The sequence below is a fragment of the Phascolarctos cinereus genome, unplaced genomic scaffold (assembly GCF_003287225.1).
Source record: "Phascolarctos cinereus isolate Bilbo 61053 unplaced genomic scaffold, phaCin_HiC Scaffold_726;HRSCAF=1367, whole genome shotgun sequence".
In the NCBI taxonomy this organism is placed as follows: domain Eukaryota; kingdom Metazoa; phylum Chordata; class Mammalia; order Diprotodontia; family Phascolarctidae; genus Phascolarctos; species Phascolarctos cinereus.
Genome location: NW_027556098.1, coordinates 55,131,268 through 55,158,962, shown reverse-complemented (window position 1 = coordinate 55,158,962; position 27,695 = coordinate 55,131,268). Strand labels below are relative to the sequence as shown.

Sequence of the window (27,695 nt, the reverse complement as noted above, 5' to 3'; positions counted from 1 at the left end):
GCCCAAAGCTATTAAAATGTGCCTCCATGGAAGAATTAAACACATTCTCTTTGGCTAAAGGGATTTTGTGCTACAGTATCATATACATCAGTACAAATCCACAAACAAAGTATTTACTTCTTTTATTTTATTGGCTCCATTTACATTCAGATTTGAAAGACGTGAAGTTAATACCCTGCCACTTCCAGATAATAAAAAGCAGTGATATAATACATTCAATTTAGGATTGCAAAATATTTTTTCTATTCAATTACCACCCAGCAAAAGCTGGTCTAGGTTTTAACTTAAGTGGTATGTTGTAAAAAACACATTACAGTTACTGCTCTCAATTTTGGGAATCCTTCCATCTCTAACAAGTGAATCAAACCAAACCTAGGATGAAATGTTTCATCTCTAAATTAGCAACCTAAAAAGTCCTCTCCTTAGGTAGGAGCAACATCTACACCTTACCCAGTAAAATAAATTCTTATCTTGTAGAGGCAGAACAGGAAAAAAGGCAGCCTTTTGGCCTAGCTGGTTGGACTTTTATCAACAAACAAGAAAAAAAATACAGGTTACCAGGTCAAAGTACTCTCTGTCTGATATTGTTCCACTCAGAATTGAAGCACTCAAGTCTTTCATTGTTACTGAGAATCTGGATTCTTATTTTTTAGTTAGTTTCAACACATTCTGTACCATTATCCCAAGCCCATCAAAAATAAGGTGCAATGCTGTTTCACACATAAAGGCTGGCGTCGTGACCACTTTGTTCTTGATGTCCACATGAGCTTCGTAAGGAGAAGTTATGGAAAAGAAAAAGTCAACAAACTGCCAGTTCATCTGGTACTCAGCCGGATAATATTTAATTACATAAAGTATTTACATTCCTGCATCTCAGAACTATTCTCTGACTCCACTGTTGACACTGTTGGGTAATACAGTTTGTCTACTATTCAAATATATTCTTCACTGAAAGTCCTTAAATTTTTTTTGTGACAATTGAGCCAGCTTACTAAGAAAGCTACATAAGTTGCTTAGTATTTGAGGACAAGTAAGAGAATCCTATCACTTAGGCAGGTAGGTGACATTGAGCTTGGAATCACAAAGACCTGACTTCAAATACGACTTTAGGGGAGCAGCTATGTGGCACAGTGGATAGAGCACCGGCTCTGGAGTCAGGAGGACCTGAGTTCAAATCTGACCTCAGATACATAAAGCTTATTAGATGTGTTGACTCTGGGCAAGTCACTTAACTTCTGTCTGCCTCAGTTTTCTCCATTATAAAATGGAGACAATAACAGCACCTAACTCCCAGGATCACTGAGAGGATCACATGAGATATTTAGAAAGGGCTTAGCAAAGCACCTGGCACATAGAAGACATTCTACAAATGCTTATTCCCTTCCCTACTCACCTGAAACTCATAGTGGCATAAACCTAAACCAATTTGCTACACCTTAAGCTCTCCTCTGGTGGCAGTATTTGACAGAAGACAGAGAACTGCTGTCCTGTTTCTTGACAGCCAAAAAGGATATAGTTACTTCTTTCACACAGTGCTTTGCTCCTAAGGCTTTAATGGCTTCTGCAGTCCCACAATAAGGCCACTTCCCATCTTCCTCTTCTTCATGTCCTATCGTCACTTCTGTACCTGTAAGTACTTTGGCTGCAAGAATTGGTGAAATGCAGCACAAGCTGAAAGAACAATGAGAAATAAAAAGTTAAACTTTTAACCAGACATCATGCAATTAGTTGCATATAAAGAGATGCAGCAAAAGATTTACCAGCCCACAATGTATTCATTTTTTAAAAATCAGTTCATTTTTCTCATAGGAGTCTACTCAGAGGAAAAAAATATTCAGCAAACTTTGGTATTCACTGTGAATTCCAAGAATCGGTATTTTTAGTAGATTAAAATGCATATCTGAGTTCAAATCTAGCCTCAGACACTTCCTTGCTGTGTTACCCTGGGCAATTCAATTTAACCATGGTCTGACTCTGTTTCCTCCACTGGAAAATGGGAATAATTACAGTACCTACCTCCTGCAGCTATTGTGAGGATCAAATGAGATATCTGTAAATCACCTAGCACAGGGTCTGGCACACAGTAAACACCTTTGTTCAGTCATTTTCAATAATGTCCTACTCTACGTGATCCCATTTGGCATTTTCTTGGCAAAGATACTATAGCGACTTGCCATTTCTCCAGAGTAAACCCCTAATAAATGCTTATTCCCTTCCTGTCTTTCCATCTTTTGAAAGGAGAGAAAAGATGGCAGAGCAGCATAAAGAAACACTGCAAGTTCCCTCCTCCAACATAACTCTTCTAAAAAGAAATAGAAAAGGCACAAGACTAAATACTGATTGGGAAACACAAGAAAAAGTGGCCAGGGTCTGGCCAGGAACAGAGTCTAGTGTCCAGGGAATGAAAGATGGCAGAGGCTGTATACTGAGAAAGAATGAGGAATGAAACTACACTGGAGCACTACAAACTTGTACAGGGTGAGGGAACGGGTGCTACCTGGCAGCTTTGATCCAGAAAGAACTGAGAGAAACTATACCCAGAGGCAGTGCTCCAGGGAGAATTCTTGGGCTCTGGGCTATGTACTGAGCAAGAAGCAAGTTCAGAAGCAAGTAGCAACTATGTGGCTTGGAGCCCAGGACCAAAGCAAACTCTCAGTTTGGAGCAGAAACACTGGAGCCTACAAGACTATTTGTCTGAAGCAGCTGAGTACCCCATCTGGCTGACAGGAGCCCAGTCCAGCAGAAGTCTCGTGATGCTTAGACTAAAATCCAGGTCAGGAATTTGCTGAGATCAAACCAGAAGGGTAGCAATAAGACTTGCCCTGGATCAGATCATTCTATGAGTCCTGAAAGCTCGCAGGTCCCCAGACTGAGTTGTCCCTAAGAGCATGGAATAACACAATACACAGTAACTCCAAGAAAACAGCAGTGGGATCAGCCCAGATCTTCCCTCCTAGAATGCACAAAGTCCTGCCCTAATATAAAGTCTGCAATTTGGATGAGCAAACAAACAAAAGAGATTTCCACCATAAAAAGCTATTGTGGTGAAAAGCATGCTCAAGACACAAATCCAAAAGAACAGAATGGCTTCAAAATATCTACAAGCAAATACTCAAAGAAAAACACACCTCTGGTACAAATTCAACTAGAATTTTTAGAACAGAAAAGGAGTTTTACAATGTTTTTTTATAAATCAAATGAGATAGAGGGAAAAATTTTTTAAAAGAAATGAAAATAGAGGCAGCTAGGTAGCACAGTAGTTAGACCGCTAGCCCTGGAGTCAGGAGGACCTGAGTTCAAATCCAGCCTAAGACACATGATACTCACTAGCCATGTGACCCTGAGCAAGTCACTTAGCCCCAATTGCCTTGCAATAAATAAATAAATAAATAAATGAATGAATAAATAAATGAATAAATAAATAAATAAATAAAATGAGAGTGACAGAATAGAGGAAAGAATTGGAAAGGGAATTAGCTTGGCACAAGAGATTCAAAACTTTGCCCAAACAACAAACTCTCTCTAAAAATTAGAGTGGACCAAATAGAAACTAATGATTTCATGGGGAGGAAAAAAATTAAAGCCAAAATACTAAAAAAGTGGACGAAGGTTTAAGGTATCTCATAGCAAAAACAAATGACCTGGAAAACAGGTCAAGTGGGAAAGATTCAAGGATCATCGTACTACCAAAAAGAGCCCAGACATTACATTTCCAAAAAATCTTAAAGAAAACTGTCCACATCTCTTAGAATCAGAGGACAAACTGGAAATAGAAGAATCCACTAAGTCACTTTCTGAAACCCCAAAATTAAAACTCCCAGGAACATCACAGCTAAAATATAGAGCTTCCAGGCCAAAGAAAAAAATACTACAAGGAGACAGAAAGAAAAATTCAAATACCTAAGAGCCACAGTAAGGATCAGACATTATTTAGCAGCCAACACTATTTCAGAAGGCAAAGGATATAGACTTAAGAGCAAGAAAACCTTACCCAGCAAAAGTGAGTATCCCCATTCCCAACACATATAAGTGGTCAAAAATAAACAGTTCTCAAAAGAAGAAATGCACAGTAACAACTACATGGAAGAAGGCTCTAAATCACTAATAATAAGAGAAATGCAAATCAAAAGACTGAAGTTTCACTTCATACACTGCAAACTGACAAGGATGACAAAAAAATGGCAATAGTCAATGTTGGTAGCACTGGGAGATGACAAGCATATGGATGCATTATTGGTGGAGCTATGAATTGGCCCAATCACTGTGGAAAGCAATTTGAAAATAAGTTAAGAAAGTGACAAAAATGTCCATATCCTTTGACCCACAGATCACACTGTTAGGCATATACATTAAGGAGATCAAAGACAGTGATAAAGGACCCATATAAACCAAAATATTTGTAGTAGTACATCTTGTAGTAGCAAAAAATTAGAAACACAGTAAAGTAGATGTTCAACAACAGGGAAATGAGACTAAACAAACTGTGGAACATAAATGTAATGTGATAGTACTGCCTTGTAAGAAACAATGAAATAAATACAGAGAAGCACAGGAAGACAATAAAAAGTAAACAGCACTAGGAAAAGAATAATACATGACTATAACAATGTAAATGGGAAAAAAAATTGAATGTTATGTAGTTAAGATAACCAAGCTTAGTACCATAGAGATGAGAAAACATACTTCTCTCCCTTCTTTGTAAAGGGATGAGGGGTAGGGGTGAGAGGAGGACTAAACACCCAAGTCAATAAACATTTATTAAGCACTTATTACATGCCAGGCCCCGGCGGTTAATGCTGGAGATACAAAAAGAGGTAAAAGACAGTCCCTGTCCTCAATGAGTTCACAATGGGGGGGGGGGGCAGGGCGATGACACAACAAGCAAACAAATGTGTACAAGCAAACTATATATGGAATATATAAGAAATAGTTCAAAGACAGAAGGCACTAGAATTAAGAAAGGTCATGGAAGGTTTCCTGTGGAAAGTGGGATTTTAGTTGGGACTTGAAGGAAGCCAGAAGGCAGAGATGAGGAGGAAGAGTTTTCAAGGCATGGTGGAACAGCCAGAGAAAATGCTCAGAGGCAAGAGATAGTGTCTAGTTCACGTAACTGCCAGGAGGTCAATCACTGGATCGAAGAGTATGTAATGGGGAACAAAGCATAAGAAGACCTGGGGGTGGGGGTGGGGGGGAGGTGGAGGAGAGTAAGTTATGAAGGGCTTTGAATGAGCATTTTGTATTTGATCCTGGAGGCAATAAGAAACCACTGGAGTTTACTGCATGGGGTGGGGGGGTAAATCAATCAATCATTTTTTTTTAATTCACTGACTTATTAATTTTTTTTTAAGTTCTACAAAGCATGGTGTTTCACATTCATTCTGTATCAAAAGTTAGTGAAACCATCATTTCCCAACCAAAGTTTCAGGACATATCACAAAGACTGAGCTGGCACAAAAAGAAGAGCTAACCCTACACTTGGCTCTTTCTCTACAGAGTAACTTCAGCAGGGCCAGCTTTGCTTGTGTGCACCATACCTTTCCTTCCTCCCCATCAAGATAAGGCTCTCCTTCAGTCTTCTCAGAGTAGAACACTAAGACAGCTGAGAACCCATTGCCTTTTCTTCTTGCTCTTCACTATTTTTTTTTTTAGGCAATTGGGGTTAAGTGACTTGCCCAGGGTCACAGTTAGTAAGTGGCAAGTGTTTGGTCTGAGGCCAGATTTGAACTCGGGTCCTCCTGACTTCAGGGCCGGGGCTCTATCCACTGCGCCACCCAGCTGCCCCCTCTCTTCACTATTTTAATCAAATGTAATCTTTTAAAGGCACACTTTTCCCAGTTACGCTCTTCAATCAGCAGATAGCCATCTAGGTGCTAATTTTCACAGTGAATGTGCCATTCTTACATCATTCCCCTCTGAACCTCCCCAAAATGCCACAGCAGACTTAGAAATTTATTTATATGTCACACTGAAAGGACTGAGTAACACTGAAAAATACAGTTACTTACAAAACATTCCAAATACTTTCTAATAACTTGGATGAATTAGATATTTATAGATGTCTGGAAAATTCTCAGTTCATTTAATTCTTAGTTTCATTTCTCTGATTCCATTACTGTCTATTAAAACTTCTGGTAAGATGACAGAAGGAGAGGTAGTTAAGAGACTATAGTTCCCCCAACAGCCCCCAGAAATACAGAAATACAATTGTCAACAAGCAGAGTAACTAAAAACCCTCCCCCAAAAATTGGTTCACAGAAAAAGAAAAGGCATAATTAAAGAAATAAACAAAAACAGCTTTAACATAATGAATAAATGTTACAGGTTAAAAAAAGAAGACATCAGAAGGAAAAAATGATAAACAGCAAAGATGCCTCTCTCCCTATTATTAGTTGACATAGTGCTAGAAATTTTACCTATAGCAATAAGATAACAAAATCAAAGGTGTAAGCACTGGCAGAAAAGAGAAAAGTTTATCACTATTTTCAGGCAACATAATACTGTACTTAGAAACCCTCAGAGAAGCATCAAAAACTAATTTAAACAATTAATAGATAGATATAACAATTGTAGAATATAAATAAATTCACAAGGAGCAACAGTATTTAGACACAGTACTAACAAAAGCCAGGAAGAAACCATTAGGAAAATTCCATTCAAAGTAACTACAAAATATATAAAATATCTTGGAGTTAACATATCAAGAAACACATAAGATTTATATAAAATACAACTACACAATCTTCTTGACAAAAAGAAAGACAAATAACTGGAAAGTGTAAACGACTGGGCCATATCAATATGACAAAAATGATACCATCCTTATATAATTAATGTTACACCAATCAAATTACTTCTTAGAACTACATAAAATATTAACAAAACTCATTTAGAAAGGCAAAGGGTCTAGAATCTCAAGTAAAACAGTAAGAAAAAAAGGACAAATGAAAAGGGCAAAGCTTTACTAGACCTCAAATTAAATTATCAAGTAGTCACTCATGAATGAATGAAAAAGAACTTAAGACTTTACTACATATCAAGGCCTGTGCTAAGCACTGAGGATACAAACAGAAAAAGCAAGACAGTACCTGCTCTCAAGGGACTGGAGCAAGACATCATGTATAGGAGGATTTGGATTCAGAGTGGCTAGAAAGGCTCATAAGTCCTAGAGTGCTGAAGCAAGGAAAACGGCCAGGCCCAGGGATCTAGAGGGTAGAATGGCACGACAGACGCTAAGGCCTTGTATTCTTCTATCTTATCAGAAGGATTATAATTGGTTACTCTCAGTTCATCCATATCCACCCTGTGGAGAGGTCGATATATTAAGGAAGGTGGGATTGTAGGTACCCAAACTAGCATATCACCTTTGGGAAGCCTGAAACGAGTAGAACAGAGATTATGAGTTTCCCCTCACAGGGGTGGGAATGGTAGAATCAGTATCTGGACACGAACAGGGTAAAGGAAGAAAGGTATTGGCAGGAAGACTGGGGGAGAAGAGCACCCACTGGCAGCTTGTCACACCTGGCCACTCAGATGGGGTCAGTCACTAAAACTATTTGGTACCAGTTTCAAAAAAAATAGTTCAGTTGACAAGACTGGATAAGCAAGTCAAACCACATCAACATTTATTAATACAAGCATTTATTGAGCATTTACTATATGCTAGACACCGTGCTAAGCCCTAGGGATAAAGAGAAATGTAAAAAAAAAAAAGTTCCTGATGTCAAGGAGCTGACAGTATAAAAGGGGAAATAACAGAGAAGTAATGATGTGTAAATGAGATCTATACAGAATAACGACAGGGTAAACTGGACATAACCTGAGAGAGGAGGCACTAAGAGATTTGTACCAGGAAGAATATAGAAACCAGGTTGTTGTTCAGCTGTGTCCAATTCTTTGTGACCCCATTTGAGGTTTTCTTGGCAAAGATACTGGAGTGGTTTGCCATTTCCTTCTCCAGCTCATTTTACAGATGGGAAACTGAGACAAAAAGGGTTAAGTGACTTGCCCAGGGTCACATAACTGGTAAGTGTATGAGGCCACATTTGAACTCAGCACTCTATCCACTGAACCATCTAGCCACCTCAACATGGTCTTAGCTGTCATGTCCATATTTAGAGAGGTTACAGTCCTGTTGTAGTCTGCCCTGGTCAGATCTCAGATGAGTATGCCAGGCCTGGCAACATTTTAAGACAGATGTTAACAAACTGGAACTTATCCAGAGAAAGATAATTCATTGAGGCAAGGAGGGAAGTCCAGCCTAGAGAACACTGAAAGGCATAATAATTATCTTCAAATATTTGAAGAATTATCATGTGGAAACATAATTAGATCTATTCTGTTTGGTCCCAGAGGCTGTAAGTACTAGTGAGTGGTTAGGGAAACATATTTTGACATAAAGTAAGGAAAAATCTTCTAACACTTAAAGGTTCAAATAGAACACAGTGCTTTGGAGAGTGAATTCCCTATCATTAAAGTTCTTCCACAGGCTGAATTACTACTTGTCAAGGATATTACAAATCAAATTTATGTTCTGGGTAAGAGCGAGGCCTGGATGACGTCTGAAGTCATTTCCAACTTAGAGATTCTATGACCTCAAGTAGTTGTAAATTATATATTTGCACATATGATATGTATCGGGATAGCAGTGCCTTAAATATCAATCACAACTCTTCATCAGTGATGGCTATCTTCTAATTTGTCATTAAAAACTCCTCTCTAGTAAGCCAGTGACTTTGTGAAGACAAAAAAAAAACAACTAGGCTGCAATTCTAACACTCTTCTATAATATGTTTTTACACTGCTCAATTAAAAAAAAAACCTGTTCATTTGGATAAGCCATTCTCCTTTATAAACTCTACAATTTACTTGCCAAGTTACTGATGTACCTTGACTGTCTGTATATTCACAGTAAACAGTAGGTCACCTCTTCTATCTCATATCAGTTTTTGGCTACCCTCTGCCTAGCAGTAAGGATACACCATTAACCAAACTTTATGTCTAGTCTCTAACATGTCTTCATCTTCACAGACAGGTGTTTTTTTTTTTTAATATGGGACTCTATAAAGAGAGATGCCCCTTTCACATCACCTTTCTGTAGCTGCCATATCCACAGCCTTGGCCCTAGTCAGAAAAGGCAGATACTACGTGCATGAAAACTTTTTTTTAAAATTTGTGTGATGATGACAGGGTAATGATCTCGGATCTCACAAAACAATTTGCTCTGCCCCCTCTAATGCGTTTGTAATATAATATATAATATTGTACATATACATATATAAATAATATCAGTTATCAGTGTGTCTGTCTCTCATCACCCTGCTAGAATGAAAGTTCCACAAGGGTAGAGACTAAGTCTTATCTAAACTGGTATATCTACTAGCACTAACACCAGGCTATGTACATAATAGATGCTAAATGTTTGTTAAATGAATAAATGGGCTTAACAAGCATGTTCACAAATAAATCTTTTGGGTTGCTTCACAAAAAAATCTTTTCAGGTTGCTTCAAATAAAAAAATGAAAACTACATACTTCAGAATATGGATTTCAGGGTAACTATAACTCAAAGTACAGAGTCAAGAAAAAAACAGAGAAAGCTTGACATTCTTCATCAGCCCACTACAGACAACATTCAGAGCTCAAAGGATCATGGATTTAGAGGTCAAAAGGATTTCAGGAATCATTTAGTCCAACTTCCTCAATTTAGAGATGAAGCAAATGAGAGGTTAAGTGACTTGCCTAAGGTCACAAAGCTATGACATGGCAGAAACACGATTTGAACCCAGAACCAAATTTATCATCATACTTGCCATGGCATTATGCTGCCTCCACTCCCTTTGTCTGAAAGGCAGTTGCTAATGCTATTTGTTTCAATCAGTCATTAGAAAACTTTATTTAAATTCCCTCCTCTGAAAACAGAGAATTGCTTCCTCTTTCAGGAAGCAATGGCAATCCCCCTCCATTGATACAACCACACAAAATAATTTGCTTTCTAGGTCAAAAGCTTTTGCTCCTCACAATTTCCTTTTACTATATCTTACCATCATCCACAATTTGGCTTTTGATGAGATCTCATGTTTTCAAAAAAGTACATGAGGTCAGAAAGGGGAATTACAAACTCCTTTGCAATTTCACTTCTGGGTTTCTCCTTCAAACCCACTTTTGGCCTTTGAGAAGCAAGAAAGTGAGCAAAGTGTGTGATTTATCATTTCAACATCATTTTCTTCTCTGTGCCAGCAAGGTCCACAGTCATTTTATGACACACATCAAATTACACAATAAATTTAATCATGAAAGATATGTTCAAGACTCAATGTCTCAAATTATATAGTATTTGTTGTTTTATGAGCATAATAAAGATTTTAACGGGAAAATCTTGCTAAGTTGGAAAATGGCAACTGTCTCTATTTATATGATATTTCTGAATACTTATAAAAAGGTTTTATTATTGTTCATTACAAAAGCCTCCAAACCAAAAATGCCACACTATGTCATTCTAGTTGACTAATGACTTAGTACATTTTACAGTTTAAGAAATGACAAAACTTCATTATGGTGATGAACCGGGGACACACTCCTCAAAAGTTATAGCAAGTACTTTTCATTACAGTGGACATTACACAAAAATTCTGTAGCTAAGCTCTTTATTTTGGCTCTTTCAATGATGTAACCACTGCACCTCTATGACTGCACCAAGAAAATAAGCTTACTTCTTGGCACAAGATTACAATGTGTATAATACCATGCCTACCCAAGACAGTCAAATGCAAACTATGAACTAAACAGCCAAAGGCATTGCATACACACTCATAGAATTTCTAAGAATTTTTAAGGTTTAGCCAAACAGACTAGCAAGAAATGAGCGAAAGAAAAAAAAGCCTTCTGCTACAAAGTCAATAAACATATTAAATGCTAACAAGGTTTGAGAAACAGTGCTGGCAACAGGTGATACAAACCATCTCAATATCTACCACCAAAGAGCCTACAATCTATAAAGGAGACTCAAGACACACAAATATGTGTAATAGAATACAAAATGACAGGGCCAATGGAGAGCTCCAAACAGATCGCTCCACGAAATTTTGAGAAAGGAGAGAACACATATAGCTGGGGAAAATCAGAGTGGGCTTCAAAGAAGTGGCCTCTAACTGAGCTTTGAAGGAAAAGAGGAACTTCAATAGGCATCAACAAGGACAGAATGCATCCTAGGCATAAAGTATGTGGCCTGTGCAAATGTCAAGATGCAAGAAACTGCAGGTTGAGGCTGGGGAACAGCTCTTAATCCAACTGGGCTAGAATAAAGAACACATGAGGAAATAAATGAAACTGAAATAAACTAGAGCCAAACTCTAACAAAGAGCTAATCTTGAACTTAAACTTTTTTGGAAGGTCCAAAAAATACTAGACTAAGGTGTATATATTGTCTAGCAGGTCACAGGGAGACACTAAGGTCAGGATTATGAATAGTAGAGAACTGCTATAACAACTTTTTTTGCCCCTAGACCTCATAAGTAGTATATAGGTATAACACAAAAAATATTTATTAAGCACTTGCTTATGCAAAGAATCCTTAAAGTACATTTAGTCTAAGACCCTCTTGTTACAAGTGAGGAAAATGAAGTCTAGGCATGTAAGGTACAAAAGCTTAAAAGGTAAGTATCAGTCAAAACTAGAAGCCAAGTACCTAGGTTCATAGTCCACTGCTCTTTCCACAGCATTCTGCTTCCTATATGGTCTAGGTATGAGAAACGCAGCTCCACATATAGCAGTTTAGACCTAATGGGGCCCTAGAAATAGCTATAGGTAGATACACAACTGAGGGCTCAGTATACCCAAATGGGGCAATGGCCCCAACTAATGCAGTACAGTTAATCCTCTGTATTAAGGTTTGTGTGAATGTAAAATATAAGGGAAAATAGGTATACAGAAGAGGCTCAATTTAAGTATAGATAAAAAACAAGTGACACAAAAATGAGTCAAAGTAAGAAGATGCTAGAGCCAAAGTATATATTAAGAATGATAGGACAGTAGGTAGCTAAGATGTGTGAGGTGTACAATTGGAGCAGAGTGCTATCTACTTTAATACTTCAAGTATCATTATTGTATAGGCATTATCTCTACCAATTCAGACTACAACAACCTCCACATTTTAGTCAACTGTCTTAATGCTCTACTGTTGCCAAAAAAGGTAATTGTGTAGCAGCATATCCTTCAACATCAAAGGGCAAGGTACTACATAATTCTATGACTATATAACTATATTCTGAATACATATAAATATGATGGAATTAGCCTTGTTTTCAGAGAAAACAGACAAATTAAGTTTTCCCGTGTTTCTCTGAATTCCACATATGCCTCATTTCTTACAGCACAGTAATTTGTTTAGCCTTTCCTCAATCAATATACACCTATCAAGTTCTTTGCTACCACAAAACACATTACTATGAATATGCTGGTGTATATGATGTGATGATAAACTTCATCAAATTCAGCTAGGCTGACACTTAGAACATGAGCTATACCTTCCCTCTCAGTTGGACCTTCCAAAGCTTCCATCCAATTAGTATAGCAAGCATCCTACAAGGTGAGTTCAGCATCTTCCCTCCTTTCTGTTAAGGTTATAAATAGAGGAAGGGGAAATTGATCAGAGAATTATTTTATAGCTAGCAGTTATGTCTGACTTAAAAGAATCTTAGAGATGAAATGAACATGAAGGGAGGTCACCTGGTCCAACCCATTCCTGAAGAATCCACTCTACAGTATTCCTAACAAGTAGTCATCCACACTCTACTTTAAAACCTGTAGTGATGAATAGCCACTACCATCCAACAGTCTATTTTTGGACAGCTCTAAGTTTTAATAAGTTTTTCCTTACACTGAGCTAAAATCTGCCTCTCTACTCCAAATCTTGCCCTCAAGGGCACCAAACAAAACAAGGCTAATTCCTCTTCCCTAAGTGAGTACTTCAAATGCTTAAAAAAAAAAAACTCTCATGACCTACTCTTTCCCACCCATATCTTCTCTTCTCCAGACCAAACATTTTTAGTTCCTTCCATAGAAATCTCCTGACTCCATTCTAGTACTATTTGCTATTATAATGTGGTTCACAATACCTCCTAGAAGATTCCATCTTCCATCTAGAAAAATCTAAAACCCAGAGTACCAGGGCCAGAGCAAAGATGGAAGAGAAAAGGCAAGGGCTCACCTCTGTTCTCCCAAATGCCCCTCCAAATACCTTTAAAATAATGTCTCAAACAAATTCTGAAGCAGCAGAATCCACAAAAGGATGAGATGAAATGATTTTCCAGCCCAAGACAACTAAGAAGGTCAGCAGGAAAACTCTGTCACAATGGGGTTAGAGTGGAGGTCAGTTCAGTGCAGGGTCTAGCGCAAAGACCAGGCCTTAGTAAACCAGGAACAGGCCTTGGGAGCAACCAAATTGGCAGTGGCAGAGGCCATTTCGAGAGCTCTCAGAACTCAGACAGTAAAGACGTCAGACAACTAGTTAGAAGGAGATTACAGGCATCCCTTTGCTGGAGGCACAACTCTGCTGCATTGCCCACAGATCTGGGTCACAGTCCCAGGGCAAGGAAGAGTACTAGCACATCAGAGCTTACAAATGCAGGGGAACAGGGACCCTGGTCATAGTCTAGGGCAAAAAAGAGTGCTTAAGGTCACTCACAGATGAGAGTATGGGGCCAGGAAAGTAGTAAACACACCTCTCCTTACATCATACCATCTTGGAAGAACTGAAAGCTTACAGACCCCCAGAATGAGCTTTGAAAACAGCAGTACAAAAACCCTGAAGCTTGGGAAAATGTGCCCTCCATCCCATACGCAGAGCCTCACTTTAGCATATAGTTAAAAGTCAAAAAATAGTTGGAAAAATGAGATAAAAAATTCTGACTATAGAAAGTTATTATAGTAACAAGGAAGATCAAAGTACACACTCAAAAGAAGACAATAAAGTCAAAACTGCTACACCCAAAGCCTCAAAGAAAAATATGAATTGGCCCCAGACCATGGAAGAGCTCAAAAAAGATTTTAAAAATCAGAGAGGGAAAGGAAAAATTGGGAAAAGAAATGAGGGCAATGCAATAAAATCATGAAAAAAGAGTCAACTTGGTAAAGGAGGCACAAAAAATACTGAAGAAAATGATACCTTAAGAAACAGAATAGGCCAAAAATCCAACGAAGAGAAGAATGACTTGAAAAGCAGAACTGGCCAAATGAAAAGAGATATGCAAAAATTCACTGAAGAGAAAAACTCTATAAAAAGCAGAATTGGGCAAATGGAAAAACTGACACAAAAATTCACTGAAGAAAAAAATCCTTAAAAAGTAAAACTGGCCACATGGAAAAAGAGGTATAAAAGCTCACTGAAGAAAATAATTCCTTAAAAGTTAGAATTGGCCAAGCAGAAGCTAATGACTTTATGAGACATCAAGATACAATAAAACAAAATAAAAGGAATGAAAAAATAGAAGAAAATGTGAAATATCTCACTGGAAAAAACAACTGACCTAGAAAATAGATCCAGAAAAGATAACTTTAAAATTATTGGACTACCTGAAAGCCATGATCAAAAAAAGAGCCTAGGCATTATTTTTCAAGAAATTATCAAGGGAAGCTGCCCTGATGTTCTAGAACCAGAGGGTAAAACAGAAACAGAAGGAATCCACTGATCACCTCCTGAAAGAGATCTCAAAATGAAAACTCCCAGGAATATTATGGCCAAATTCCAGAGCTCCCAGGTCTAGAAGAAAACATTGTAAGCAGCCAGAATGAAGTAATTCAATCATCATAGAACCATAGGCAGGTTAACACAAGATTTAGCAGTCTACATTAAAAGATCGGAGGGTTTGAAATACGGTATTCTGGAAGGCAAAGTACCTAGGATTACAACCAAGAATTACTTACCCAACAAAAGTGAGCACAATCCTTCAGGGGAAAAAATAAATATTCAATGAAATAGAAGACTTTCAAGCATTCCTATTGAAAAAACCAGAGCTGAACAGAAATTCTGATTTTTCAAATATAAAACTCAAGAGAAGCATAAAAAGGTAAACAGGAACGATAAATCATAAGGATTTCAATAAGGTTAAATTGTTTATATTCCTACATGGGAAAATGACACTAGTAACTACTAAAAAAGATTTCTCATTACTAAGGTGGTTAGAATGAAGGGTATGAGTTGAATATGATGGGATGATTATCTGGAGGAAAAAAAACAAAAAAATAAAACAAAAAAATAAAAACCAGAGTACTAGGCCTCCACTCTCACCTCTAAAAAAAAAATCCACCTCATTAATCTGCCATTAATCACATACATACCCAATTGGTTTCCCTTCTTTATGGAACTGGGTTAGTATTCGTTCAACATCTTTATTGACTTTAAAATCCTTTCCATCGACTGCAAATGTACACCTGCCAAAACCAAAAACTTTCTATGAGCATGCTGATGGGTATTTATTTTGTAAATTTAAAAAGTCTATTTATTCCAGAAATGTCATGGCACTATCTCATAACTGTTTTTTAAATTTATTTTTATCTTTTGTTTTCACATTATCTTTCTTTCCAAATATGTCTCTCCCCTCTCCCCCACCAATCCCCCTATAACTTAAAAAAAAAAAGGGGGTGGGGTGAAGAAGTTCAGCAAAACTAATTAACATATCCAGAGTCTGACAATACATTCTAGGGGTTCTGAACATGGAGGTCTGTGAACTTGTGTTTTTTTTTGACTCATATTTTGACAACTATATTCCAATGCAATTGGTTTCCTTCATAATCTCATGTAATTTTATCCATTTAAAAATATTCTGAGAACAGGTCCATGGCCTTCACCTGACTGCCAGAGAGGTCTGTTACACAAAAAAGGTTAAAGACTCCTGATACAAGAACCCTTCCACCTCTGCAAAGGAGAGCAAGAGGTTCATTTTCTTAACTCTTCTTCAGGACCAAATTTGGTCATTATAATTAAATAGCTTTCAATTTCATTTTTTTAAATCTATTTACATTGTTGTAGTCACTGTACATATACTATTTTCTTGGTTCTATTTAATCCACTCCTTAATTTATATTACGCCTTCTCTAAATTCTACATATGCATCATTTCTAACAGCACAGTAATTTATTTAGCCCCTTCCCAATCAATGTGCATCTACTTCATTTCAAATTCTTTGCTACCACAAAATGTGTTGCCATGACTATATTGGCATTTATGGAACCTTTCTTTCTCTCTCTGACCTCCTTGAAATAGATGTGTATAACAGTAGGAACTCTTGGTCAAAGGGTATAGACACTATAGTCACTTGTCAAAAATAATTTCAAATTCTTTCCAGAACAGCTGTGTTATCAATGTGCCTGTCTTTAACAGTCCCTCCAACATTGACCATTACCATCTTATGTCATCTTAGTCAATATACTGAGTGTGAGGCAAACCTTAGAGTTGTATTAATTTACATTTCTCTTTCATTTGGTTGTTAAAGGTCTGCAATTTTTTTGAGAACTCTCTAGTCATATCATCTGACCACCTGTTCATGAAGGAATGAGTCCTGGACTTATATATTCCTGCTAATTGCCTATCTTGGATATGAGACCCTTATCAAAAATATCTGAGGCAAAAATTTTTTAGCAATCATTAATTTCTAATCATCACTTACTTATCCTAGTTGCACTGATCTTATTAAAGCAAAAGCTTTTCATTTTAATGTAATTAAAATTACTTATTTTGTCATCTTTCCTCAGTTAAATGAAATGTACCTAACCTGATTCTCTTCTAATTTTTTATTTGTGGTATGACTTTTAATATTCAAGCTGAATACTCATTTTGAGCTTACTGTGGTATATGGTAGTACACTGGAAAGAGCCTCAACTCCTGAGTCAGAGGACCTGTATTCAAATCCTGCCTCCAATACATACTACCTGTATGACTTTCAGTAAGTCACTTTACCTCCCTAGGCCTCAGTTTCTGCGTCTATAAAATAAGAGACTGAACTAGATGGCCTGTAAGGTTCCTTCACACCCTAGATCTATGATGTGTGTCATTCTAAACCTAATTCCTGCCAAACTCTTTTCAGTTTCCCCTACTAGTATCACCAATTTTTAAGAAATTCAAAGATGTATTTTAAAAGCAAGAAATATAATTTTAGGATGCCAAAGCTCTATTAGAATATAAGTTCCTCTATGCCCAAAGGGCTATAAAACTGTGCACACTCTTTGATCTAGCAGTACCACTGCTAGACCTATATCCCAAAGATATAAAAAAGAAGGGGAGAGGGGAGGACCTATTTAACAAAGTATAGCAGCTCTTTTTGTCGTGGCTAAGAACTGGAAATAAAAGAGATGCCCATCAATTAGGGAATGGACTAAACAAGTTGTAGTATATGACTGTGATGGAAAATTATTGTGCTATAAGAACTGACAAGCAGGATGATTTCAGAAAAACTCAGAAAGATTTACATGAACAGATGCAAAGTGAAGTGAACAAAACCAGGAGAATGTTGTACACAGTTAACAGCAATATTATGCGATGAAGAACTGTGAATGACTTAGCTTTCTCAGTTATACAATGATCCAAGACAATGCTATGATGAAGCACACTATCCACCTCCAGAGAGAAAACTGAATTGTTTGAATACAGATTGAAGCATGCTATTTTTCACTTTCTTTCATTCTTTTTCTTTTATTGGAGTCTTCTTATACAAAATGACTAACATGGAAATGTTTTACACGATTGCACATGTATAACCTATATCTGATTGTGTGCCACCTTTGGGAAAGGGAGAGAGGGAGGGATAGAATTTGAAACTCAAAACTTTAAAAAAAATTGTTTAAAAACTGTTTTAACATGCAATTGAGGAAAAAATAAAATATATTTTTAAAAAAGAATATAAGTTCCTAAAATTGAAAAGAAGATGAAAGAAGTGAAGCTCCATAAAGGCAGGGACTTTCTTACTTTTTTCTTTTTTTTTTTTTTTTTGAGAGGCAATTGGGGTTAAGTGACTTGCCCAGGGTCACACAGCTAGTAAGTGTCAAGTGTCTGAGGCCACATTCGATCTCAGGTCCTCCTGACTCCAGGGTGTATGGTTAGAGGACTTGCCCAGCGTCACACAGCTAGCAAATATCTGAGGCTGCATTTGAACTCAGGTCCTCCTTACTTCAAGGCCAGTGTTCTATCCACTGAGCCACCTAGCTGACCCTATGACTTTCTCTATATATGTATCCATAGCACTTAGCAAAGTATCTAGCTTACAAAAAGCATTTAACAAATGCTTTTTGTTCATTCATTCATTTTATTTATCTGATTGACTCTAACATACTGTCCACAAAAGCTAACCCATCTCTGCTCTTCAAGCTCCCCAAATAATCTTCCACCTACCTCCCTTAGCAAATTTCCTTACTTTCTATTTAACTGGGAAAAACTAAGGCCATGCTGTCATGAGTTTCCTCATCTCCACAACCCCACCACTTTCTATCTTCACCCATCCTCTCCCTCATTTACCTCACTGTGTCTAAGCTCTCTACCCCTTTACACCTCTCTTGTATCATATTTACTTGGGTGCATATGGTCTACCTCCTATGGAATATAAACCCGAAACGGCGAGGGCCATTTTATTTTTGTCATTGTTATCCCCAGTCCCCTGAAAATCAGCAAAATACTCACAGGTTTTTGGCAACTCCAAATCCCCCAGGAAAGATAACAGCATCATAGTCCTTTGAACTAAGTTTTGACAAGTCAGTAATCTTGCCTCGAGCAATCCTTGCTGCTTCTACCAAAACATTCCTTGGAAAAAAAAAATCACACATAAAAAGAGGTCTGGAAAGTGGCATAGTATAGGCAAATAATATGATCTATATATTATATTTTCTTTTTAAAAAATGACAAAAGAATATCATTTTTAAGCTAGTTTTGCCTAGAAATGCTAGCCTAGGAGGAAGAGAGCACTGATAAAGTTTAAATGACTTATATCTTACTCTTAAAAAAATATAGCAGTCATCAGCATCTGAGGAATTTTTATAAAAGCAAAATTAGCCAATAGTTTAAGTTAAAACTTCCATCTAACCAATTCCTTATCCCATCTAAAAACTGTTACAATCCAGAGCTGCCTCCACTGAAGTCTTCCTCCTAAGCTTCTCTGTGGTAGAGGTGACCCTGGATTCCCAAAGGCTAAAACCAAGCTGGCTTCAAGTAAAAACTAAGGATGGTTATCAGAGGACCGGTTTAATTAAGCACAGACAAGGTGATCACCAGTCAGTCAACATGCATTTATAAAGCACTTGCTATGGGCTAGACACTAAAGTATTAGGGATATAAATAAAAACAAAAAATGCAAAAATAACTCTTGCCCTAAACAGGGGCTTACAGGTACATACAAGATATCTGTAAGGCAGATGAATAGTAACCTGAACTCCAGCAGGTTCTTGAAGAAGGCAGTGTTTAAGCTTAGTCTTAAAGGACATCAGGGATTCCGAGAGAGGAGGTAAGGAGGGAGGACATTCCAGTAATTGAGAAGAGACAGTAAAAATGCACAAAGATGAGTGCTATGTGTGAGTACAGACAGCAAATAGAGCAATATACATATGTACGTGGAGGGGGGCAACACGCAGACTGAAACAGCAGGAAGGAGCCAGGTTGCAAAGTGCTCAGAATGCCAAAGAATTTAAATCTATTTGATCCTAGAGGTAAAAGGGATACACTCAAGTTTACTGAGTAGCCGAGTTCTATCAACACTTCAGGAAAATCACTTTGGCAGCTGCGTGAAGGATGGACTGGACTGAGGAAAGACAAGGTAGGAAGACCAACCAGAAAGCTATTGTAATAGTACAAAGTGATGAGGGTCTGCACCAGAGAGGCAGCTGTGAGAGTGGAAAGGGATGTACATGAAAGATGCTGTGAAGGTAGAAATGATAAACAGGCAACAGACTAGATATGTGGTGAGAGTAAGATTAAGAAGTCAAGGGTGACAACAAGGTTACAAACCTACATAACTGAAAGGACAGTGGTTTCCTCAATAGTTACAGGGAAGTTTAGAAGAGGGGTGGTTTAAGGGAAACAAAATAAGTTCAGTTTTGAAAATTCTGAGCTTGAGATGCACTTGGGGCATATAGTTCAAAATGTACAATAGATAACTGTCAGTCAATATGCATTTATTAAGCACCTACTACATATCAAACAACAAATATATATTAAACATCTACTATGTGCCAGACATTGTGCTAAATGCCAGTGATAGAAAAAGACAGTCCCTGCCCTCCAAGAGTTTACAATCTAATGGTAAAGAAACATGCAAACAAATGTATACAAAGCAAACTAGATTCAGGACAAAAAGGAAAAAAATAACAGAAAGAAGACACTAGAATTAAGAGGAACTGGGAAAAGTAGGATTTTAGATGGGACCTAAAGCCAGAGAGGTCAATAGTTAGAGCAGAGGAGGGAAAGCGTTCCAAGTACAGGGGATGGAGCATATGCCTGGAACCCAGAAATAAAGTGTCCTGTTTGTGGGACAGCCAGGAGGGGTCACTGGACTGCAGAGCACATGTTGGGGAATAGGTATAAGAAGATGAGTAAGGTAGATAGGGGCTGAGTTATTAAGGGCTTTGATTGCCAAACAGAGCCAATGCAGTTTATTGGGGGAGGGGGGCGGGAGAAGTAAGAGGTGGTGTTGACACAATTGGACCTGAGCTTTAGGAAAATCACTTTAGTGGCTTAATGGAGGATGGACTGCAGTGGGGAGAGACTTAAGGCAGACAGGCCTTCCCTCCTCCCCACCCACCCAAGCAGGCTATAGCAACTGTCCAAAAGTGAGGTGATAAGGGCCTGCACTAGAGTAGTTCAATGTCAGAAGTGAGAAGGGATATAAGGCACTGTAGAGATCAGAAGAGAGACTAGGGCTGGATATACTGATCCAGGAATCATCTGCATAGAAATACCATCAAGTGAGAGAATATAGAGGAAAAACAGAAGAGGGCCAAGGACAAAGCTTTGGGAGATACCCACAGTTAGGCAGAGGATATAAAAAAGATACAAATACATAAAAGGAAATTGAGACACATTAGTCAAACAGGTAGGAGAAGAAGCAAAAGAAAATAATGTCAGAAAAACTCAGAGAAGAAAAAAATATATAGGAAGAGAAGGTAATCATCAGGGTCAAAGTCAGCAGAGAGGTCAAAAAAGACAAGGATTGAGTGAGAGAATATGACGGTCAGGTACTTTTGCTGGAGAAGATAGGAGAGGATGGAATCAAGAGTGAGAGACTGGCCCAATCAAGAAAGGCCATCTCTTTGTCAGAGACCATAGTGAAGGAGGAAAGAATGGGGAAAGATGTCTGAGTGATAACAGGAGGAGAAAAGAGGAAGCTCTCATCAAATGACCTTATGTTTTTTAGGTGAAGTATAAAGTCCTCAGCTGAGACAAGATGTTCATGAAGACTGAAAAGACAGGCAATTGTCAATGTGGTGAGGAGGATAGCAAATTGATTAGGGAGGTATAAAGGGACTGACTTGTTACAGTGAGGGCCCAACTGAGATTATATAACATTTTTTAGTGGGCCCAATCATCAGTCTTGTGACTTTTCTCCAGCTCTGTTCAGCAGCACATGAATATTGATTGTTGATAGTGAGAGTAACCAAGGGTTGGGGTTACAGCAAGGAGACATGGGATTCAAGAGCAGAAATTGGCATAAAGTTGAAATGGTCCACAACAAGGTCAAGACTAGAAAGGGAAGAGAGTACACTAGTGCAGGGATGATAGCCTGGGAAAGAACAAAGAGGCAAAGAGATCAGAAGTCCTGGCAAGGATGAAGAACAGTCAGCAGTCATAAAATTAAGGGAAAGGTGGAATGACAAAAGGCTATGACCATATACAGGAATAGAACCTTATTGTTATTTTATGTACAGTCAGCAGTCATAAGACACAGGGAAAGATAGAATGATAAAAAGATTATGATCATACAAAAAAATTCAGAATTTGTGAATGTGGAAGTAAAACATTTGTAGTAATAGTAAAATTAAAGACATGACCATCTCTTTGAGGTAGCAGAAGTGGAGTAAAGAAAAAGGTCACGGTCACACACAGGCAGACACAGACACAGACACACAGACACAAAGACACACACATACATGGAATTCCCCTATTATCAGGGTAGGAGTTGAGGTGAAGAAAAAGAATGCAAGGCATCGAACTTACTGAGAAAAGGGAAAATAACTTGGAGATAAGTAGGTAACAGCTGCTAGGATTTGGACTGGGTGTTAAATTTGGATAATGTAAAACTCAAAGAAGGTGAAGCTGCTCATCAGGAGTCAGAGGTTCAAAATCACTAGGATGGAGAGAATATAAGGTTCACTAAGGAAAACAGGTGATTAGACAGTTCAAGATTTCTCTTACAGGCCAAGAAGGGAATAACAGGAAGTAGTATACACTGGAGAGACGGGAAGCCAGTCAGGAGGCAGGGGATAGCAATGAAAGCAAGATGTCTGAGAGGCTACTGCGAGGCAGGACTAGGGCTAGACATGGAGATGGATCAGGGATCTGCTGGAAGCCAGGCTGAGTCTGTGTCTTTAAGGCCTACGCTTCTTGCCTTGAAACAGCCTTTCATCACTCGGGAGAGATTCTAATCTGTATCCCTGGAGGTCCCACCTCACTGAAACACAAAATCCCTCTGAATACTTAAGTCCATAGGCAGGCAATGTCGTGCAGTAGAAAGGGTGCTGAACTTGGCCATCACAGGAGCTGAATTCAAATCTCGATCAATACTTACTACCCATGAGACCCTTGGAAAGTCTCTCAACCTCTCCGAGTCTCAGTTGCTTCCTCTATAAAATTGAAAGATTAGGCCAAATGACCACTAAGACGCCTTCCAGCTCTAGGACTGTGATCCTATAACTAATTTACAAAATAGCCACAAGGTCACATAGTTTTGATTATTAATACCTTCCTTAACGTCTCAGTCCACTGAATCATAAACATAAACTAAAACCCCTAGAAATTCTCTGATAATTAGCTAATCTGATGTCTGGGAACATGGTATTCCATGTTGACTGCACTGCAACTCTGGTCAAAGCATCTCTAGCAAATTCCATCAGAAATCCACACCAAGACCTGGAGACCAGAAAATCTCAGAGATTAAAAGCAGCAGGAATTAGGAAGACTGGGGTTCTTAAAATAGAAAATATTAGGAAGCTGAAGTAAAACCTTAAGAATGGAGCAGAAGATTCTGCAGACAACCCAGAGCTAGGGCCTCCAGCCCTTTGTTGGCTGGGGATCTGGCTGCAGCATTGTTCACCTTCCCAACAGTCACACAGGAAGAATAGGAGAGAGTGACTAGGGTCTCACATCTCTGGCCCTGACCCAGCAACACTATCTCTCTGAGACTGAGAGTCTCATTAGTCATCTGCTAACCACAACCACCCTTAAAACTAACAATCCCTTACCATGGGGAGTCTTTCTTTTTTCCAAAAAGTTCAACACCAAGCTCATAATCCTCCTTTCCTCTCCAACTTCTGCCCTTATAATAAGGAACTTCTTTCCCCAAGGGTATTATTCCTTTCAACTTCCCAACCTCCCAATTCCTCAATCTCCTTAAATCCCAAGGCCTACTCCTTCACTCCGCTTCAGCCATACACAGGGATGGCCAAACATCGCATCTCACCATGATACGCAATGCTTCCCTACTTTAATCAAAAACTCTGACATTCCTCTACATGATCAGAACCTTCACTCTCCCTATCCCTCAACCCTCCAAAACCTGAGCTTGGAAAACTCCTCCAACTCTTTGACTTCACTTTCCTCCCTCCCTCTCAAACTTTGCCCTATAATTAGCCAATTCAACTTCAGACTGTCATCTACTCATGAATTCACTCATCTTTTGCCAAATCTTAGCCCTAAATTACTATCTGCTTCTTCTACTTCCACTTGTGTGCTTCTGAATGGTGCGGAAGAAGTCTTTCAACTGTGCTGACTGGTGATAAATTCACATTATAGAAATTAAACTGAGCCCTCACTGCAGCAAGGCAATGCCTGGCTTTTATTTCAAATTACCTATTTTACTGCCCATAAAAACTATGCCAAACCTTCTCTTTCAAACCTCCCACAGTTCCTGTCCCCCTTCCACTCAGTAAGGGCCCTGCCTCTTATTTTACTGAGAAAACTAAAGCCATTCACCATGAGTTCCTTCTTCTCTCCTCACCTCAAAACTCCTTGAAATCATTCCCCACACTCTTATCCTTTCCCTAGTCTCTGACAATTAATGAAGTGGCCCTTTTCCTTGCCCAGACTGACTCCTCTAAATGTGTTCTTGATCCCATCCCTTCTTGTCTTTTCCAGAAGATTACCTGCACATTCAAGTATCACGTTCTTTCATATTTTCTCTCTCCCTCTTCTCCCTTTCCCCAGAGATAAATGACCTCTCTCATTTCCAATCTCTAATGCCACTCAACTTAGGCCTTTCCTAGGCAGCTAGCGGCACAGTGGATAGAGTGATGTAACTGAAGTCAGGAAGAATAAAGTTCAAATCCAGCCTCAGATACTTACTAGCTGTGTGACTGTTTGCCTTAGTTTACTCAATTGTAAAACAGGGATGATGACAGCACCTACCTCACATGGTTGTTGTGAGAATAAAATGAGATTTGTAAAGCACTTGCACAGCCCCTGGCACACAGTAGGTGATGTATAAATGCTTATTCCCTTCTCCCCCCTTTGCACTTATGTTTTGCTTTATAATTTTCTTCTCTATCTATATATATCCATACTATAAGCTCCTTGCAGGCAAGGCCTGTGTTTCATCTTTTTATCTAAATCAGCACCTAACACAGAGCGTTGACAGATGCAATTGAAACTAATTTAGTCATAACGTACAGTTGAATATATTATCCAAAGTAGAACTCGCTAAACCTTGCTGACTAACTATCCACATCCATGAAAATCAAAAAACCTCTCCTTGTTCAGTTACTCAGTTGGGTTCAACTCTTCATGACCCTGTGGCCCATACTGTCCATGGGCTTTCTTGGTAAAGACAGTAGAGTGGCTTGCCATATCTGCTTCTCCAGCGAATTAAGGCAAACAGGTTGAGTGACTTGCCCAGGGTCACAAATCTATTAAGTGTCTAAGACTAGATTTGAACTCAAGTCTTACTTACCGTTTTTCATTCTGTGTTGGTTGTCCTGTGATATGATCAACAACATGCATTTGAGGAACATCAGGTGCATACATCTTAAATTCAGCACCTCCACGACTCAAGTGAACTAATATCCTGTGAGACAGAAGCTCAAATAAGGCTAAAAGCCTTAAAAAACAATTCCTAATGTTTAAATCTATGTTTAAATAGTATAGTGAAAAGAGCACTGAACTTAAAGTCAGAAAGACCTGAGTGCAAATCAGCTCTGTGACCATGAACAAGTCACTTAACTTTCATTCATTTCATTCCCCCCATCTCTCGACCTTGCCACTATACTCAGCTGTCATCTAACCCTTGAACATCCTTCTACCATGGCAGCCCATTTTTTCCATTGGTGAATTCCTCCCAGGGCCTCCATGGGGGAAAATGGGGTTGCTAGGCTATCAATCTTCATTTTCCTCCTGGCCCTGCTTCTGGCTTTCCAGAATCAGACACCATGATCCTAACTCAGAGACTGTCCCTTTATCCTTCAGGTCACTACTAGACTAGCACAGCTTCTCTCCAAATAGATAAAAACAGAATGTTGTTTCTGAACTTGAAGTGTAGTAATAATAATAACAGCTGACAATTATGTAGGGATTTAGAGTCTGCAAAGTACTATATGCTATTCGTATATGTTCTCATATACATATAACCTCTTATCTGAGTTTCATAACATACCTGTAAAGTAGGCATTATTATTACCATCCACAAGTAAGGATATTAAAATTTACAAAAGTGACTTGCCCATGGCCATAGTTACTAAATGTTAGAGGCAGGATTTGAACCAGTGTTTCTTAACCTAGGTCCAGCCTTCTTATCACTCCACCACAGGCCCTATTGTAGTAAAGAAATTTTATACAGAAAGGGGCTTACGCTGAGGCCTCATGAACTTCTGTGCCATCATAGACACCACATCCAGAGAAAATCTGGGAAGAGAAAAGAAAGGCATTCATTCTATAAAATTTTTGAGTATCTACTATGGCCGAGACAGTGGAAGTGAAAGTGACAAGAAAGTGCTTTGGTTTGGGTCTTGTGGGAATGAAAGGTTATGAAAATCACCTTTAACACTTAGAGAGGGAATGAGAGATAGGCAAGCAGGCTGGTGCAGTGTAAAGAGCACTAGACTTAGAACTGAGAAAACCCCTCAATTACTGAAATAGTTCTGGCACTAGTTTGGTGATTCCCTCAGACTCTCTTTCCCCATCAGCAAAATAGTAACACTTAACCTTACAAAGCCCAGAGGCAAGCACTCAACAAAATCCATCCTTGCATTTTAAGTTGAGCAGTTGCCAAGCTGCAAATATGTGGAGTTATTTTTTTCCTTCTCAGCTATATCACTGTCCTTCCTGTAACATGGATTCTCCTTGAGGTGAAATAGGGATTTTACAGTCAGAAAATTAACAATTCTTTTCTGCTGTTTTTGTTTTGTTGTTGTTCTTTTCTTTGTATGCCCAGCACTTAGCACAGTGAGACTTGTTGACTTGACTTGTTTGCCCAAACTCTAAGCTTTTTTTTTTCCCCCAGGCTGTTGCTACTAAAAGGAATATCTGGAGAGAATGACTAACAAAATTAATACTTCCCAGAGTAGTAAAAAAGTTCTCAATTTCACTCATTTCTGCACTTTGCCACATCTGAACGGCCTTTTTCCTTTGCCCACATCTGACCATATCTGACAGTCCTTTATCTTCATAAACCAGTTACTGCCATTTTCACCTTTGCAAACCTGTGACTGCCCTTTACCTTTGCACCTAGGTGGACAGAGTGCCTGGAGCCAGGCAGACTCGGCTTCCGAGTTCAAATCCAACCTCAGACACTTACTAGCTGTGTGACCCTGGACAAATCACTTAACTCCGTTTGTCTCAGTTTCCTCATCTATAAAGTGAGCTACAGAAGGAAATGGCAAAGCACTTCGGTATCTTTGCCAAGAAAATCCCAAATGGGGTCACGAGGAGTCAGACACAACTCAATGACGGTCCTTTACCTTTGCAAACTGGTGATTCTCTAAGTGCGATGGGAAGGGAGGCACACACAAAAAAGGGAACTAAGGGGACGCGGGGGATGACAGCCACAAGGGCTCCAGAAATCGTGGGCTAACCCTAAGCCTCACGCGTGGGAAGGATCGGAGGCCCAAGGTCAGAGGACAGCTGGGGCCAAAGGCGAAATGTGACCCCACGCCCCTCCACCACGCTGTCCCGGTGCGACCCCAGCGCCCACTCGGGGCTCGTAGGCAGCGGGCCAGCTTCCCCTGTGCGGGGGCAGCCCGTACCCCGGGGGCCCGCAGGTCCCGGCGCCGCCTTACTCACGACAGCTACTTTGGGCCCGGGACACCGCGCGGAGCCGTGAAAGGCTGCGAGGGGAAGGAGCTGCTGCCCGCCGGGCCTCAGCCAGGGCAGGCAGCAGGTGAGGACCGGCCTGGAAGCCGCCGCGGACCTCACAGAAAACATCGCAGTGGCTGCTGTGGCCGGAGGGACAGAAGACCAGTAGGCGGAAGTGGTGGCGGTGCCAAGTGTTGAAAGGCAGAGTGCCACGTGACCTTTACTTC

At 39.1% G+C, this 27,695-nt stretch overlaps 1 protein-coding gene across 2 annotated transcripts; it reads right to left on the bottom strand.

The window, feature by feature from the left end:
- Nucleotides 1–107: 107 nt before the first annotated feature.
- On the bottom strand, nt 108–27,695 carry LOC110214875 (putative glutamine amidotransferase-like class 1 domain-containing protein 3B, mitochondrial). Of its 2 annotated transcripts, XM_020995971.2 has the most exons (7): nt 27,457–27,687; nt 26,027–26,079; nt 25,133–25,246; nt 18,664–18,783; nt 15,333–15,425; nt 1,515–1,671; nt 108–771 (listed from the first exon to the last, which is right to left on the bottom strand). In XM_020995971.2, the coding sequence occupies exons 1-7, from the start codon at nt 27,595–27,597 to the stop codon at nt 643–645; spliced, it is 807 nt and encodes a 268-aa protein (XP_020851630.1). In that variant the 5' UTR covers nt 27,598–27,687; the 3' UTR covers nt 108–642. The 2 variants fall into 2 exon arrangements, with proteins under 2 accessions (XP_020851630.1, XP_078002695.1); XM_078146569.1 differs by lacking the exons at nt 108–771; nt 15,333–15,425 and having other exon boundaries at nt 835–1,671; nt 27,457–27,695.